Genomic DNA, 17,493 nt, shown 5'->3' with positions numbered 1-17,493 from the left:
TATGGTTTAGGATACTCAGAATATATTTTACTTCTCTCTTCTCTAGAACTAAAGCTTGGGAGGTATACCATGAGAATACATATGTCTTTTGCTTTTGCTTTTTCTCCTTAGCATCTGCCACTGACCACTGTCAGCAATACAGTGCTGAGCTAGAAGGACCTTTGTTCTGGGTCAGCCTTCAGCTGTCACACACAGAGAAAACAACTGGCTAGTTCAGTTACATACCAGTAGTCCCCTGTATTGCTGTCATATCAAGAAATTATCTTTGGGGGACAAACAATGTTGCTGCACTTCAGAGCCTGCCCTCTGAACCTCATGTTTAGTCTCAAACTCTGATTCCCTAGTACTGCTAGGATCTATGTGATGGACCAGGAGTAGCTCTTTGGATTGCCCTATTTTGCAATCTGAGTCACTCAAGGGATGCTGCACAAGTTTGGATACTCCAGGTCCACCCAGGGCAAGAGCAATTCTGCCCCTGAATTCAGTAACTCCAGGACTATTTTCCTGTCAACCTGTGGCCTTACCATGGGAATCCACTCCATCTTTTCCCAGCATGTTTTCTCCTCTCACACTAACATAGCCTGTACCTGCTTCAAGGCACAGTGTGCCTCATATTTGCACATGAAGCATCTGGAAAAGGTGAGCTACTAGACTCAAGGGATATTAAGAGTAGACACCCCTTGTGGAAGTCTCTGAGCCCCAAACTGTTGGAGGTTGGTAGCGTATTCTGGGGAAGCATCACTACATGCTTACCCTGTTGTTTTTCTATACAGCTGTCGTAATCCAGCACCAAACACTAGATACGAGCTCGATGAACCTCCATGTCTGACTCCATAGGACCATTTCTACCTTCTGCATTATCAGACATCATAACAACCATAGCAATGACATGCCAAGAACTAAGAATTTATAAATTTGAGTTATGTACATTTCAGAACACATTTCTTAAATGTAAATCTTGAATAAGGCATTCACCTGTGATTTGGAGATGGACTCATCAGTCAAAATCCCAGATCCAGCTTCCTCTTTCTTTCTAGCATTTGGCTAACTGAGATCTGGAGCTGGACACAAAACTAACAGCTGGACCCTTTCTCCCAAGGGATTTTCATGTGAATTGACCTGATACTTGACAACTACACTAGCTATTTGATATAAACTCTTACATGTTAGTTGGGACATGCTGTGGATTGCATTAAAACCTGGGTTAGAGACCTTCAGAATGAAAGGAGATGCATGTCCTTCAAAATCCAGAATACATTTGGTTTGAGTCCGTACAACAAGTCTCCTTCTGTGGTTTGCTAATATATTCTAGACATTCTTGTGTGATACAGCATCATTTCACACTCTTCAGTGTGCCAGGTTACTTTCTTTTTTTAAAAGTGACATTTTATAAGGAGATGTCATTAATCTGAGTCACTAGTTTATTTTTGCATGCTTGAGCTCTGGTTTGTGGTTAGGGAAACGGTGACAATCAGTCATAAATTTAACTTGGACTCTATGTGAAGAGGACCATTAGGACAGGAATGAAGAAACACCCCACCAACTGAAGGTAATGACAGTTTTCAGCAAGAACAGGACCCTTAAGATACCTGTATTTTTAAAAATGACCAGTGACTTTTCATGGCTCAATTCTGGGCATCCAGATGCTGCTTAATAAGCCTTAGTTTTCAAAAAGAGGGTGCTTACTCATTTTTAAAAAATGAGTCAAAGCTCCAAAATAAGCACTCAAAAACAGAGACTTCCAAAATCAATAATAAACATAAAAAGCAAAATAAAAAACTGTGTCACAGAATTTGATTCAGCAGCATTAAAAAAAAAAGCCAAACCAAGAAAATCATCCCCTGTTTTTGTGCTGTACAAAGGTAAAAGAACTGATGTAACTGATGTTTCAGTGCTTCATCTTTTCTTAATATAAAAGAAAAAGAAGTTGTTTCCAGCTGACTTTGTACAGCTGAAGGAATGTTCTTGGCAGGAAAATGTTCAAAAAAAAAAAAGTTCATTTTAATCAAATATTGTGGAATATTTATAAGAAACTAATTTTGTCTTCACGATCATGTATTTGCCCTGAAACTTGACTCTTGGAGTTTCAGCCCCCCCAATAAGAGAGAGAAACAACAGAAGATTTTTATCAGCAGCTCAGATTTTGAGCATTTGCAACAGCACCCAGGCCCAGAGCACTGGGTAAAAACCTGCAAATAACAGCTCCGTCTGTTTGTGGACTGGACAAACAGACAGGCAGAGTCTGTCTGGCAAACAGACTATTTGCTGGGAGTTGCCTGTCCAGATTCAGCATGTGCACACAATATACCAATGCCGTTTGTTTGTCCATTTTATGAAAGTCCCTTGGAAAAAAGGCATTAGGTGGCCTATTTTGCCGCATTCTAAAAATATCAAGGGCTTTTAAAGTCATTTTTATAAAGTAATAGGGGAGTTAAGGATTAATTGAACCTACTGGCTTAGGGTATCTGCATTTCTGCACAAAATTAATGTGACAAATTAAGTTTTTATTTAGTTCTTCCTGGCTGAGAAAGGTTGTAATTATGTTAGAGTGTTTACAGCTAAAATATATGTTTAAATAATAAATACGTGTTTCAGAAACCATCTTAATACTCCTTTTTTAACACAGTCAACTCCATTTCAAGCATATAAATATTTCAATTACAAAACTTGAATACATGTAAAATAAATTAAAAATATATTATTTACATTTCAAATTATTTATAACATATGCTGCATGACAGCAACAATTTCACCCTTAAAATGAACAGTCTTTTTTTGTGGCTTTTAACTTTGCTTCTGAACTGTGCTAGGATTTATATTTTAAGTATCCATGCATCTCAGGTACTTACATGGAATTTTCTACAATAAAATCTGAGTAATATAGGACTTTTATGACAATTATCTTCAGAGCACTTTTCCAAAGAAGGTGAATAATGTTATTACTATGTTAGTGAAAGGGAATTGAACTTTAAGCAGATTATGTGATTTGACCAAGGTCCCATGCAAAGTCTGTGGCAAAAAATGCTTAATTTAAATATCAGACTTCATCCCCCAAACCACCTGCAATTACAGCTGAAAGTGAAGCCAGAAAAATCCATGTGAAAATGCTCTGTAAGACTCACTCTTTAGTCTCCATCTATCTAGTTTGGCTTGCATTTTCTACAGCTCAGTTAAAACCAAGTTTTCTTTGGATCTGTGAAACAGCAGGATGAAAATTCTACTTGAATTCAATGATAAAATAACCTGTCCAAGATTGCTCAAAATTGAGCCTGACTGGCAACTCACAATGAACCTGCTCCAGGTTTGAAGATCTGATTTGAAGGTTCAATTCTACACTCGATGTAAAACAAAAATATTCTTCTTGGGTACTGAAAATGCCCTAGACATTTTTAGAAATGGGAGGCAAATAAAAGAACTTATTTTGTACTTCATATGTGGCTAGTATATGTAGTTTTAATTATTTATAGATCACTATTATTTAGGGAACACCCAGACAGGTCATGCATTTCTGCACTTGTTTATCATGTCTGCCTCCTCCTTTTAGAAATAATTTCTTCCTTCCTATAGGATCTTCTATTGCTCTCATAGGTTATGAAATTGAGAAGCAATTCTGTAAAGGAGAGACAGTAAAATAGTTTTCACTTGAAGCAAGCTTGCAGCCTGTTAAAGCATTCACAACAAACAGGCTGACTTTGGTCTGGACCCCCTCTAACATTATTAATTTTATGACAAGGCCTTGCAACCATCAGCAACAATGTTTTGACCAGCACTCACTCTCCTGAGATTAGAAATTGCCAATTAAAGCCTTCCACTAATAAATAGAATCAAGATTTATAATGAAAGATCCAATTCTGCAGTACCAAAATCAGAGCACTTTCCTCCCAGCCTCTTCACCTTTCCCTCTTAAATGTCTGTAGCCATAATGGCTTCAATCCTAACACACAAAATGCTTACACTGGACCCAGGGGGCACTTTCATGATCACATAAGGGCTTCAGACTAGGGCTTATTTAATATATCTCCTTTTCTGGAATGCCCTTTCATCCACACTTGTCCTCAAGTGGAAGGATGAGAGAGAGAGAGAGCGAGCGAGCAGTGAAGCCCATGAAGGACGTTAGAGAATACTCTTCATATGGAAACTATGCTGCCATGTGTGCAGTGGAATCAGTAGGGAGAATGTGCTGGATACGAATTAAGTTATAATGCTGATTTAATATTTATAGGATATAAGGCAAAGTATCAGAAGATTCTTACGTCAATGGGTAAGTCTTGTATAGCTATTTTGGGGATGCTAGTTTCTTAGCATGTTTATTTCAGAGCAGATTTAAGAAACTGAGAGGAATAGCAACAGCAAAAAAATGGATAAGAAACAAAAAAAAGAGTTATTGTGAAACTACAGAGGCCCCTGCTAGCTATGTTGAGTTTGTATTTTCAATTGTGGATACAATACCGTGTATTCAGTTGCTATTATGAAAACGATACTTACACCAAGTGCTTACACTTTAAGGATAAGCTATTCAAAGGTGCTGAATTTCTGCAATCTCCACCTCATTGAACTGCAGCTACAAGCAGCCAGTTTTCCTGGAAAGCAGGAACACCTAAACGCTTGTTTCCTGTGGGCCCTTAGCTATTGTAGTGCTAAATGCAGAATTATTCACACAGGCATTTATTCTTCCCTTTTCTTGGAATAAAAGATGCTAAGCTAAATTCTAGGGCAGTGAGAGGAGATGTAAATCCCCTGGCTATAGTAGATTTCTGCCACAGGTAAATTTGACTAATTATTTCATAAAACTGAATAAGGGAAGGATTCACATCTCAACATTTGTTGCTGATTTAGCATGTGGCATAGAAAAAGGACAGGCTAGCTATAAGCTAGACAAAGCTATTAGACATTACCGTTCAGACAACACCTACCTCACTCCAAACCAGCATGGTGCCGAATATGACCTGTAACCCATCAAAGAAATTGTCTCCTATGATGATGACAGTGGCACCTCCTGTAGTCCATCCTTCACTTGGACTGATGGCTTTGATACATGGTGTAGCTGCTTTTCAACACACATGAAAAAGAGAAGTATTCTGCTGTTAGAACCAGATTTTAATGATAGAAGACTTGAGAAAAATAAAATAAAAGGAGCTTTCATTGTCCCCCCTTACTAACACAATCATGTTCTTTCTAGTATATGTGCATGACCTCAAACTATATCTCTGGAAGCAATTTTTTCTCAATTAATTCCTGTTTAGTTTTGTGATCTGCTTTGTAAAAAATTAACTTTATGTAAGCCTACACTAACAAAAAAATAGCAGTATGTTGGGGAGAGACCCACTGGAAATCAGGGCAAATCCCCATCTTTACTCTGTATGAAAGGTGCAATACCTGAGTTAATAAAATGATCTCCAGTGAGCTTGCTTTATTATTTATTCACGACCCAAATTCATCAGGGAAACTCCCATAAAGATCATGGAAAGTGCTGGCTAAATAAGAGCAGGTGTAACCCTCAGTATTTTTTTAACTATTCTGCAATTAGATTCAGGTAGTTCTAGTATTAAACTATGCTATCCTGCTTAATGCTTTGGCTACTACAAAAACAAACCAACTAAACCCTAAAACTCTGCCATCTAGACATTCCAGTTATTAAGAAGTGTGGCCAATACATTCTGCCTCACTTTCATTAGCCAATTTCTTGGTATCCTACGTACTAAGTACCTCCTGAGGGGATGTTGAAAACCCAAGCACTGCTCAACTCAAATCTCGGTGTAAGATCTGGTTTAAGACCATCTAAGCAGAAGCATGCTCAACTTTACATATTAGTGGGGTAGGGTAATGTAAACATCAACATACTGATTCTCCTCCTCTGCAGTATTGGAGTTAATCAGAATTTAACTGTGCTAAAGCAAGAGGAATAACATTACTGTGAAAATAACCTGAATAATACAAAAAATCCCTGGATAAGTCTCAGCTGTGGAGTCTCAGAGGGGCAACGTAGGTTGATGAAAAGAAGCAACTCCATCTCAAATGCCACCAACTTCTCCTTGCTTATAATGTATGAGGTGAAAATATGATACCATACCATTAGATAACATTTCAAGTAAAATGAGTACCTCAACAATTTCAGTAGCCATGAAAAACAGATGCCTTAAGGAGCAGCAAAACTCCAACATCAACCTCAATGTTGAAAAGAAAGATACAATCCCAGTCCTCAGCAGAGAGATGAGGCTGGCCTCACTGAAAACACATGAAGGGCTGCCATTGCCCACGCTGATTCGGAACATCAATCAGGTGTCAATCAGCAGGACTTTGTAAGCTGTATGTATATATCTCTTTTACAGTTGCTGGCATTTGGCTATGAATCGCTACCTGCCTGAAAGGCTGGCTGAGACATTAATTTAGTTCGCAACTTTGAGTATTTGATTACATACTCAAGGGCAAGCATTCAAGCACTTCATCAAACAAGGATTTACTAGGAAGACAGGGGTGTGAAAGCTACCCACATGCTAGCACCATCCAGGACAACACCCTTGCACCCATGAATTACTCGGCATGGCTGTGCAGTGTAACAGCCCAGCCCCATATCCTTTTAGTTGTAAAGGCACTAAATTAACTCGTTCACAAAAACCTACTTTAAAATGCTGCAGACATGAAGTGCCAAAGAGATGATGTGCATCTTTACAACTCTTAAGTGAAGTTTTGGTCAGTTGAAGCTGACTGCGAGAGTTGGTGAGGTTGGTGAGAAGCTCCTTCCTCCCAGCCCTGGGCAGGGCAGGCAGAGCTGGGCAGCCCGAGGGAGTTGGAACCGGAGTTGTTGAGTCAGCCTGAGCAGTGAGTGTTCCTTGGGCGCTGCTACAGACTTGCCCCACCAGTGATGGAACACATGCATGCGGAGCAAACAGACCCCGTCCCTACCTACAAAAGGTTGTTAAGTGCCAGGCACAAACTTTTCCACTACTTAAGCTGATAGGGATGCCAGCTCCAGTGAAAAACACAAACACACAGGCAGAAAAAAAATCATTACCCTACTCCAAACTTGGCAGAGCACAGCCATTAACTTTTACATGAGCTAACAAAAGAAACATCCTAACATCACCATCGTGAAAATGTAGTGCGCACACAGAAGTAACTTCAATATGTTTAATTTGGATTCAAGTTACTTGCATAAAACTGTGCATAAAAACCATTGCAAAGTCCAAAACTAAATGCTTTCTTTTCAGCCAAGCTCACAGCAATAGATTTAGAGTGAAAGCAGCTTTTCAAAATGCCAGCTATCCCTTTCACAGAATTGAACGTTTTCATACATAAAAATTAAAACCACTTCCAAATTACAACCTTTCCAGTATTCCAGTGTGGACACCCACCAGCCCCACCCCCCCAATAAAACCCAAAGATAATCAGTTTCCCATGTGTCAGAGAATGAGCTACATTTCGTAAAGACTACAAGCAACATTTTTTTCCTAAATACCAGTGAATAAAAACTGTTTGAGACCATAAGCCATTAACAGAAAACACATGCAGGCTTCAAAATTATAGATTCAATTCATCTTTAAAATGAATGCAAGATACTGTTCTGCAGTTACAGGTCCTCACTAAAGGTCTTGCTATTTATCTTGCGATGTTCTTTATGGTACCTGCGTTGCACTCCAAAGTGCAAGGTTCTATGCTGCCTCATGTATTTCATTCTGGTATTTTATACATGTATGTGCTTAATATAAAGTACATGTCAAGTCTCAGGGAAGCCAGGGGGACTTGGAGCAGCCACTGAGGTCCTTGTGCTGAATTGTGGGCTTCTGCACTGTGACACTCTCACCCGCAAAGTCAATGTGACCACTCGCATGTGTAATTTTATTTAAATACGCAGCAATTGTGCTGAATCAGTGCCTCACCGAAACTGCTGGCAATAACCCAGGATCTCTCCTCTGAGGACAAAATGCCAGGTGGTTTAATAAGCAGGGCTGGCTGGTAAGCGTCGCAGGCGATACCTGCGAAGTGGTGAGAACACTGTGCATTCCCCAAAGATTCAGGTTATTATTTTCCATCGGGAACAGTCACTAAAAACAGCATGACTTTCCAACCTTCCCCATACAGTTTCTCTTATCGTAAAACGCAAGTGTCTGTAAAGACTGCAAGGGCTGCCCAAAGGTGCTGCCCCACAAGGGAAGCTTTGCTGAAGGGCTGCAGCCCAAGGCAGACGTGCTGAGGGAGGCATCCAGACGGCCACCTGTGTGTGAGGGCACAAATCATGTTTATACAATGATGTATTTGCAACAGCCAGGGTCATCTGGGACACTGCCCTTACTAAACCTTTGCCCTTCCCAGGTCCTCTCCTTGAAGCACCAGCAAGAAGGACGGAAGAATTGGGCCCCTCTTGCCAGATTCACCACAGGTGACGTTGGGAGGGGGACAAGGCAACGACCTCAGCTCTATTTATGTCCCTGCTACAAATGCCCGGCCAGCTCAGGCCCTCAGCTCTTCATACTTCTTCTGTTAATCATTTGGCAACTTTCAAAGCACTGTCTGGAAGGTGTTTACTTCTGTGCAACCCTAAAAAAACAGAGCTAGGCAGAATAATCTTTTCATTGGAGACCTTGATTTTTCTACATTTTGTTTTGGTCGCAAGAGAAACAGAACATCTTTTTTTTTCAGAATGCAAAGTTCCAGAATCTCTATCTGGAATTAACTATAACGCTTTTTAACATTTCCAAGAAAAACAAAATATTTTGCTTCATAATATTCTCATTTTACATGCCCTTCTGTAACACCAAAGCATCATTTCTAAAATGTTGTTTTTAAAACAAATAGAAAAAAAGTTACATGAAATTTTGGGGTTTCTGTAGAAAATGAGATTTTAGTCGAGGTCTAAAACTTCACTGATAAACAAATGCAGTGGAGGTCTTTAGGCCAGTTCTAATAAAGGCAATGAAATATACATGACTGATAATATAAACAGACTTTAAGTCCAGAGAAGAAAAAAAAAGAACAATTACACATACAAACATTTCTTTAAATCAATAGCTGGCAGCCAACTACAACCAGAACCAAAAGAGTTTGGTAGCCTAACTATCAGGTAAGATTATAAGACTCTTTGCCATGAGTGTAATGCATTCACTGCATGTCTTCAGAACAGTCATTGGACTGAGGAAAAGCTAAATATTACCCCTCCAGCTGCAGGCACGGACCTTGCAGCTCCTTGCTGAAGGTGATGAGGCCGCTTCCTCCACCTGACAAAATGGCCTAACGGTTATAAGCCTTAATGAACTGCTCTCCTTCTTTGCATAATATCAAGGCAAATCCGTGTTAACATCTGACATGTTTCATTGTGCTGCTCCTGTGGTCTGAGTTAACAGATAGAGATGTTAGAGGCAGGCACTGCAATGCCAAGCTTACTGAAGCCAGCGGGAATTTTGCCACTGACTTCAAAGCTAAGGTCTCTCTATCAATAAATTTTAAAGATTTATGACCAAAAGTCTTAATGACTTTCAAGGAAAACAATGTTCTTTTGAAATCATCTTTTCTTAGAATATACATTATTAAAATCTTGTTGCCTTCCATACAAAGCATGGTGGGTACCAACTTCAGCACACGCGCAGCAAAAAGGAAAAGTTTTGCCTTGTGTGCTCTGTGTGTCAGTGTGTTCCTCTGTTCCCATACTCCCCGAGATACTGATATACAGGGGATTTTTCTTCCTTCAAACTGTGACAATAAAATGATTACCCCGCCACAGTTTAGCATAATGGTTCAGAAATGCTTGTGGCATATTGCGGAGTTAAAGTGGAAATTATTAGGTAGCTCTTCTTTGTTATAATAATGATCACTCCACAAATAAAAGCTCTTCTCCCAAAGGTACTGCAAGGCACAAAATGCTAATTCTGAAGATTATGTGTGCGCTTTTATTAAATATTACTATGCCCTGTCTGTTTGAGGGCTTCACTGCTCTGATTGTTTTATGAGTGCCATGTTAATGTCAGCCCCATCTTGCTAGCAGCAGGCACACATTTTAGCTTTTGTATGAGAGTTGATCAAAGGCCGCGTGCTGAGGGAATTGCTGAGAAAACACGGACAAGCGATAAAAATCTAACAGATTAATTGGTTTAAATTTCATTTCAGGGCGTTGAACTTTGGCTCAGGACACTAGTACTACACTACCAGTCAGGGCCTAATTACCACATTTCCAATTTGCCTCTGAACAATGCTTGGAAGGGAGAATAATAATGGTACTAATAATACTAATAACAATAACAATAATAACACAACAGCAGCAATAACATCTCCTCATAGCTTCTTGTACATGTTTAACAACCAACTTGGAGTGCAGGCAATTGCACAAGGAAATCCCTCTCCCCCACATCACCATCCATCTGCCTCCTGAGCATTTCTATCTACCTCAAATAGCACCTGAAAACAGAGGAAACGCAGATGCCCCCAGTGGCATCAAACACCAGAATTTACAGAATCAATGGGCTACCAATTCAAGTCCCTCACAACCACACACTGGACATCTCATACTCTTAATTAGGGACCTGCATTTACAAACGGAGATAGCGTCTTATCCCCCAACAAAAAATGATCTGTTCCATCAACAGAAAACAGAGGAAAAAAACATATTTACTACAAACTACAAGGTTTATGGGTGGCCTTTGAATAAGGGTTAATTGAGCTTAGAGGCAGATGTTCACTGAGGTGAATTAGTGGGATGCACAGCGATCAGCAGGGCTCTGGGACTGGTGTTATTTAGCTTCTGAAATGTATTTGCTCTATGATTAATATCCAGTTTGTGCTGTTGACTGTAAGAATGACCTCTCTTGCAGTTTTTATCATGAAGTGTGGTTTCATCCTCCGTTATTCCATAGATGAGCCTCTGACAACAGTTGCTGCATCGCATTAGGAGTTTAAAAGATGGGGTATGTGCTTTTATTTTTCTTCTCTTTATTGTGACGTGCAAGGAGAGTTGCATAAAGGCAGCTAAAACTGGGAATTCAGAGGAACAGGGGAATTTATGTCTCATCTTAGAGGAAATACTGTAAATACTTGGAGTTTAATTTAATTTTCCTTTTTTTCTTGAGTAAAACCTAATTCTGGGCTAAATATATAAATGAGCCACAGATTAACCCACAGTTTATGGGTCTGATCCTTCAACCTGTTAAATGCTTTCACCAAACAACTGATTTTCAGAATATCAAGACGAATCAGTTTTAAGCACTCAAGCCCATGACTTACTGAAGTTGTGATTCAACAAACCACTTAAGTGCTTAAAAACCCAGCCGAAGAAGTTGCAGAATAAGAAACTAGATTTTTTAAGATAGCTGGGTAGTATTCAGTGCAAAGCTGCCAAGAGCTATCTGACATATACAGAACTGGGGTTTCCCATTTCAAAAAACCACTTAGGTTACATGTAGACGACCCTGTGCAGTGCAGAGCTCATCCAACCTAACATGAGAACTGGCAGCAGCAGAGCTGACAGGCGAATGCCAATACACTGATTCTAGCAACTGAGCTGCTGTGTCTCCTCAGTGTTGCAGAGAGTCAAATGTAGCAGCGACTCAGTGCTAACTGTGGGATTACTACAGCATTTTTATATAATCTGGTGTAGATCTTCCCCCAGGTACCTCACAGCTATTGCATTCATGCAGGGATTGTGGTTCTGAGCAAAGCTGTGCCTGGGAGCGGTCTGAGCCTGAGTTCCTTTCTCACGGCACTCTGGAGCCAAAGGTGTGCAGTGCTTGCTGGGATGCTCAAGGCTTTTTGACCTTAATTTTTAGTTTGAAAGGTACGTTTCTCCGTAAAAGAGGAGAAAAATGGGTTGAGGATGGGTGAGTTTTTTTGTTGGCTTTGGGTTTTTTGGCTGTTTTTTTTTCCAAAATAATATTCTTGTTCTTGAGAACCAGGAGTTGTCATTGTCTGCTTACCTACTGTGAGCATGCTGAACGGGTCAATCCCAAAAAGTCTGTGGGCCCATGCAATGATAGCATTCCAGTGTAGTGTGTGGAGGCATTGCCAAATCTGTATCTAGCACACACAACTGAAGCTTAGCAAACCAGCCTGGATGGGAAGAGTCAACAGGACCAGCCCAAAGGGTTAGTCATAGACACTTCAGGGAAAGTGAATGTGGCAGAGATTTACATATTGTACTGGAGTATTAAATCCTCACTCTTAAGCTAAACAATGCATTTGCTGTTTATCTTAGTAAAGTGATGATCTTCCTGCTTTCCTTTTTCATATCACAGCCTGCTCGCTCTCCTATTCTCTCCTGACAATAAGCAGCTGCTGTGCAGGAAGCAGGGTAACAGAGGTTTCCCTCTCGAGGAGATAACTCACACAGCTTTTATGTAACACAGGCACGAGGATGTGATGCCCTGCTTCCCCCCCTTCCCAGCTCTCTGCTTTAGAGCATCTTGATATTTGGGACTTACCATTTGCAAGCTTTTAAAGATTACAACACCCTGTCAAAAACGGCAACCTCCTCCCGGTTCTTCATGACATTTGCACTGGGTGAAATCACCGAACCAAAAATATACATGGAGTGCAATCCCTCCAGGTTGGGGGAAGGGAAGGAAGGTTGCCTTTGTTTCTATTTTCCAGTAATGAAATTAAAGGTATTGCCTGTGATTTGCTGCTTAACATTTTGGACGCTCAGCTCCCGTTAATGGGAATTGAAAATGTAAATTACCTGGGATAATACTCCACCTACAATCAATACTTAAGACAGTGTTTCTCTTTAATCCTCACCGATGCCTCAGCTAGCAAAGTTACATTTCATGGAGTTCTCTGTGTTTCTCTTTCCTTAATGATTTCCAAAGCTCTCAGTTGTTGAACACTGCCTGAAAAATGACTGCATGGAAAAAGGAGGCAATCCTGAATAATGAGAGATGTGTTACAAAAAAAATCCGCTGTGTGTTTTGCTTAAAACATTTCCATACAAATAATGATTTAGTTCTCTCCATGATTACAAGAAATGCATTTTCATTCATTCTTCTAAACCCTTTCACATCACAGATGAAGGTCTGAGGTGTTTTTTTCTTCGCTTGTTTGTTTTTTGCTGTAGGAAGTACCTCCTGCTTTCAAAAAATTAATAAAAAAGTAAGAGTCCTTAGCATCAAACTGCAAGTCGGTAAAACTTGACCTTCAAAAGAGAGCTCTCTCGTGGGTTTTTGGCAAATAACAAACTCCCCAATAAAAATGCAATGTTGAAAAAAAACCTTAAAAATTTGGTTACATTCAATATATAGATTCAGCCAAAAGATGATTACATAAATACATACATTATTATTGAAAAAGAAATATATATTCACTCTCTGTAAACATAAATATATATATTTCAAGAAGCTTAACAATTTTACTGTGACATTTTTTGATACACTGCTCTGATTTTTGATTTCAAGGAAATTTCAAGCAGATTTTAAGCTATAATTTTTGCATTCATTATTTTTGCCCCAAATTTGGAAGATTTTAGTTCTGAATCAGCCGTGAAGAAACTGCCAAACATAGCACTCCGGCCCAACCCAGTGCAGATACTCAGCTCCAGGACGGACATGGTCTCTGTTATCTCAGACAGCTTGGTTGCACAGGGGATACACACACACTGGATCAGGAGAAGAAGCAAGGCATCCAAGAATATCGCAGAGGCCCTTCCAAATACCAGCTCCACAACTGGGGCAAGTTTACTCAGACCCAAGCACCAAGCCAGTGACTGCTGCAGCACACTCCCCTCCCTCAGGGATGCACAGGCACATTTTGACCTCAAGCAAGATAAACGTTTTACTATAAGCCCTCAAATTACCGCACCTCAATTTCTTCACACGTTGCTCCATCCCATGGAGTTACTTGCAAAGGTGCAGGAAATGTGTCCTGAAAATATGGGAAGACAATAGCATGCAGGGAACTAAGGTGTGATACATGCATAGGATTGCACAGTTTTATCTGAATGTGCACTTTAAGAGCTTTGTTAATAAAACAGTGAAAAAAATCCTATATGCCTCTCCTGTTTCAATCTCAATGGCTTCCTACTGATTTAACTTCCGCTGATGAAGTTACAGAGCCCAGCTAAGCCAATATGATTATTCTAAAAACAATAAGCATGTCCAGAAAGGAGACTGCATCTGTTTAAGTGCACTAAAGTATAAAAATAGTCACACTGATGCAATTGCTGGGTGAGGATGAAGGCAACTTGGCGAATGGAAGCCCAAAATGTGTAATATAAATCAACCCTAAAAGTTTGTCAAAACAAACATCGCTGCATAGCTCACATACCCCGAAACCTACTTAATTTAACTGACTGGTCCTTCAGTGCTGCTAACTGAGGTCCTGAACCAGCAAAGCATTTTATATGATGCAACCAGTCATTTGCTTAATGTTAACCCCATGGTTTACTTTTGCTGAATCTTGACCTAACAGAAGGGCAGGTGGGTGCTACTTCTTAATTCATGTTTTCCTTCACCATCACCATGGTCTCACTTTCAATCTTTTATTTGCCATCAGTACCTTAACAAAACTGTAAATCTCTCGCAGCAAGTCTCTCTAGAGTTAGAACATAGGACTACATAAAAGCTTCTGAGCCACAGTATCTTGTCCCTACAAGATGTAAAAAGCTCAGCATCCCAAGAGCAACAGCATCGAGTCTTGGGGTTCAGAAGTACACTGGTACGTTATGGCCGCACTGGCAAAGTTTAGTCGATGATACACAGAAACTATTCTAGATGAAACATAAGAGTTCAATCTCAATCTAAATTATTACCCCCCAAAGCAAATATTAGTACCAATTAAACCTTCATGGGATCTTTCACAAAGCAAAAAACAGCACTCCACCTCCCTCAAAATCAGTTAAAACCCCGTTATATTATAGGGTACAAGAATCAGAAGTTCACCTTAGATGGATTCTACAGCAAATAAAATTTACTTCATCCTGATAAAAACAAGAGCCCTGACTACAATTTATTTTTAGCTCATGTCTCTTTGTTCAGCAGAATTGAGAAAGTCTACCCACAACAGAGAGCTCACAGTAATCGTCTTTCAGAAACAACCCATGTAGAAACACAAAGCAGTTGTGGCAGGGACAGGGAGTGCCTGTAATCCAGTTTCTTCAAGGGAAATTCAAGTACCCTAAGAGTTCTTATTCCTCGTCTGATTTCTCTCACAAATCACAGGCTGCTCTCTAATGCAATTTTCTGGAGTCTGAGAATCATAAAGTCAAATATGAACAAGTCTAGCAGAAAATCTGTGACGTTAATCTTGGCCTACGTTGTATTTTTAACAGGCACTGAATTTGTGCGCTGGATTATCCAGATGGCCATACAGGAATCATCCTGATAGGATTAAACCTTCGTGCTGAACTCTGCTCCATCTGTTCTCCAAGGTTTGCCTATTGCTGTAGGAATATGAATGTTCAGCCTATGTCTCACACCACAACTGAAAGCGCTTGTTTACCACACACACACACGTCTATATATGTGTGCACACACATATCCTCGAGTATTTGGTTAGTAATGCGAGATGAAGTTAGCCTGAAGTTTACCACTAAAGAAACATATTGGTTTTATTATTCATTTGAAGAACAAAGTAGGCAATATCTAAATTCAAACAAAAAAGCATTTTTGTTGTTGTTCTGGGACTTGTTCAATTCATTAAAACATAATACTGCCATAAATTTACAGATGAAGGCATGACTAAACATAAAGCAGCAAGGCTCTTCATCTTTGAAATCTATTAGTGTATGAGAATGTATGACACAATCGCACTTTGAAGATATCATGGTTAAATACTCCAGATTAAAAACCAGCCAACAACAAAACACATGCGTGCACACAGTGTTGGTAGCTGTTATTTGCAGCTCAATCTAGTCACAGGCCAAGAAAAAAAAGAAATAATCAGTCCCAGTAAAAGAAAAGCTTATTCCCATTAATATTGCTGTCCACTTTTACTATCTATTAATGACAGTCTTCTGCATTCATTGTTGCAGCCTGCCAGATGCAGCAAAGATCCATATTCATCATGTGCAAAAATGGTGCCCAGGCTGTCTCCATGACAGGTTACGCAGAGCTGCCAACAGAGAGCCCAAGGTCCAATGGACAGCCTCGGCTTTCTGGGCCCTGGACCAAGGGGAAAGGTAGGGAATCTGGCTCTTCTGTAGGAAAAGCAACCCAGTGATCAGAAGGTTTAACTAAATTGCCGTCCTGGACAGAAATACACTACAAACAGATGACTAGCTGGGATGGGAAGGGTGGACAAGAAAAATAAACAAAGTAATTAAGTTGATATTATAATAATTAATTATTATTATTATTACTACTACTGCTATTATTATATTCGCGTATGCAATATAATATGCAGCCCATGTTTGTGATGGCAGCAGGACAGCAATAGAGGTGATGTAACCTGAATTGTATTTCAAGCAGAAGCCCTGATTGCATTGCAAAGACAGAGACTCCCTTGTCTCTCCTGCGCACGGGCTTTCAGACTGTTTCTCCCTCTGTTCTTTGTGCTGCTCTGAATGCAGTGAGAAGCACCTCCTCCCAACCATGTAGGCATTACTTGCAAAAACACAAGCATAAAAATATATTTACAGTTCATAGTATCTGTCCAGCAACAACACCACATAAAACTAGCACGCTGAAAATCTGAGGAGTGAGTACTTTGGACTCAAGCCTACAAATGCTTAGAGAAGTTGTTCTTTCAATGTGTCTGATAAAGTCATGCTATGTTTTTATTTACTTAAGGCCATATTCAGACCACCTACCCAAGGCATTGCAGCATGTAAAAAAGTCAGACTCCAGTGCTGGCTGGGTCAGTCAGACTGCCTAAACTAGGATCCTCTTTCTGCTATACAATGAGCAGAGATGGGCAGACACCTCTGGAAGCCTGGAGATTCCGGAGTTCCACACTGGCTCCTGAAAGTACCAAGAGGCCTCAGCAAGACAGTATCACAGGCAGGAAGCAGCCAGAAGCAACCCCATTGAAAATATTTGGCCGCTGATATTGAACAGGCACCTGACTCTGGGCTCTCCAGCAGGCACCTCTGCTCAAGACTCGGGGCTGAATGAGGAGGCAGCACTTGCTGTTGCCTTCCAGGTCACAATCCCAGGAAGAGGATAATTTTCCCCAAACGGCTCTTAATCAGAGCTTCTTTACCTCTCAGTGCCTCAGAGAGCCAAACCTGGCCAGAAACATTTTTTTCCCTCTCTCCATCCCCTCAAAGAGCCAGGAAGTGGAGTGATGCTCTCACCTGGACATACTGTGGCAAAGTGCTGTGACCTCAAACCCCAACCCACAAACTAAAGCCGCAGCTGGAAAGATGAGCAGCATTGCGGTCATGCCGGCAGTTTCCTTCCAAGAGCTGGCCTTCCCTCCCAGCATGGATCAGGTAACACCAAACCTATGAATTCCATATGCATGCTCGTGTTTTCAGTGAACAGCTGCCCATTCAGCCTCCAACAGGAGGCGAGATCCAGCACATCTGCCGCCATTTCACAACCTGGAAGGCACCTCTGTGGGAAACGCATTTTGCTATTT

At 40.4% G+C, this 17,493-nt stretch overlaps 1 protein-coding gene across 1 annotated transcript in view; it reads right to left on the bottom strand.

Moving 5' to 3' along the window:
- Window positions 1-17,493, bottom strand: part of EBF1 (early B-cell factor 1) — a gene marked incomplete at its 5' end in the record, with an annotated part of 98,984 nt that overhangs the window by 63,784 nt on the left and 17,707 nt on the right. Inside the window, one exon of the mRNA XM_009865723.1 lies at window positions 4,914-5,044. Coding sequence (XP_009864025.1) covers window positions 4,914-5,044 — 131 coding nt within the window. The remainder of the gene's footprint in view (window positions 1-4,913; window positions 5,045-17,493) is intronic.

Source organism: Apaloderma vittatum, unplaced genomic scaffold, assembly GCF_000703405.1.
Source record: "Apaloderma vittatum isolate BGI_N311 unplaced genomic scaffold, ASM70340v1 scaffold5323, whole genome shotgun sequence".
In the NCBI taxonomy this organism is placed as follows: Eukaryota; Metazoa; Chordata; class Aves; order Trogoniformes; family Trogonidae; genus Apaloderma; species Apaloderma vittatum.
The sequence above is the reverse complement of the archived record's forward strand: the minus strand, read 5'-3'. Positions and strand labels throughout refer to the sequence as shown.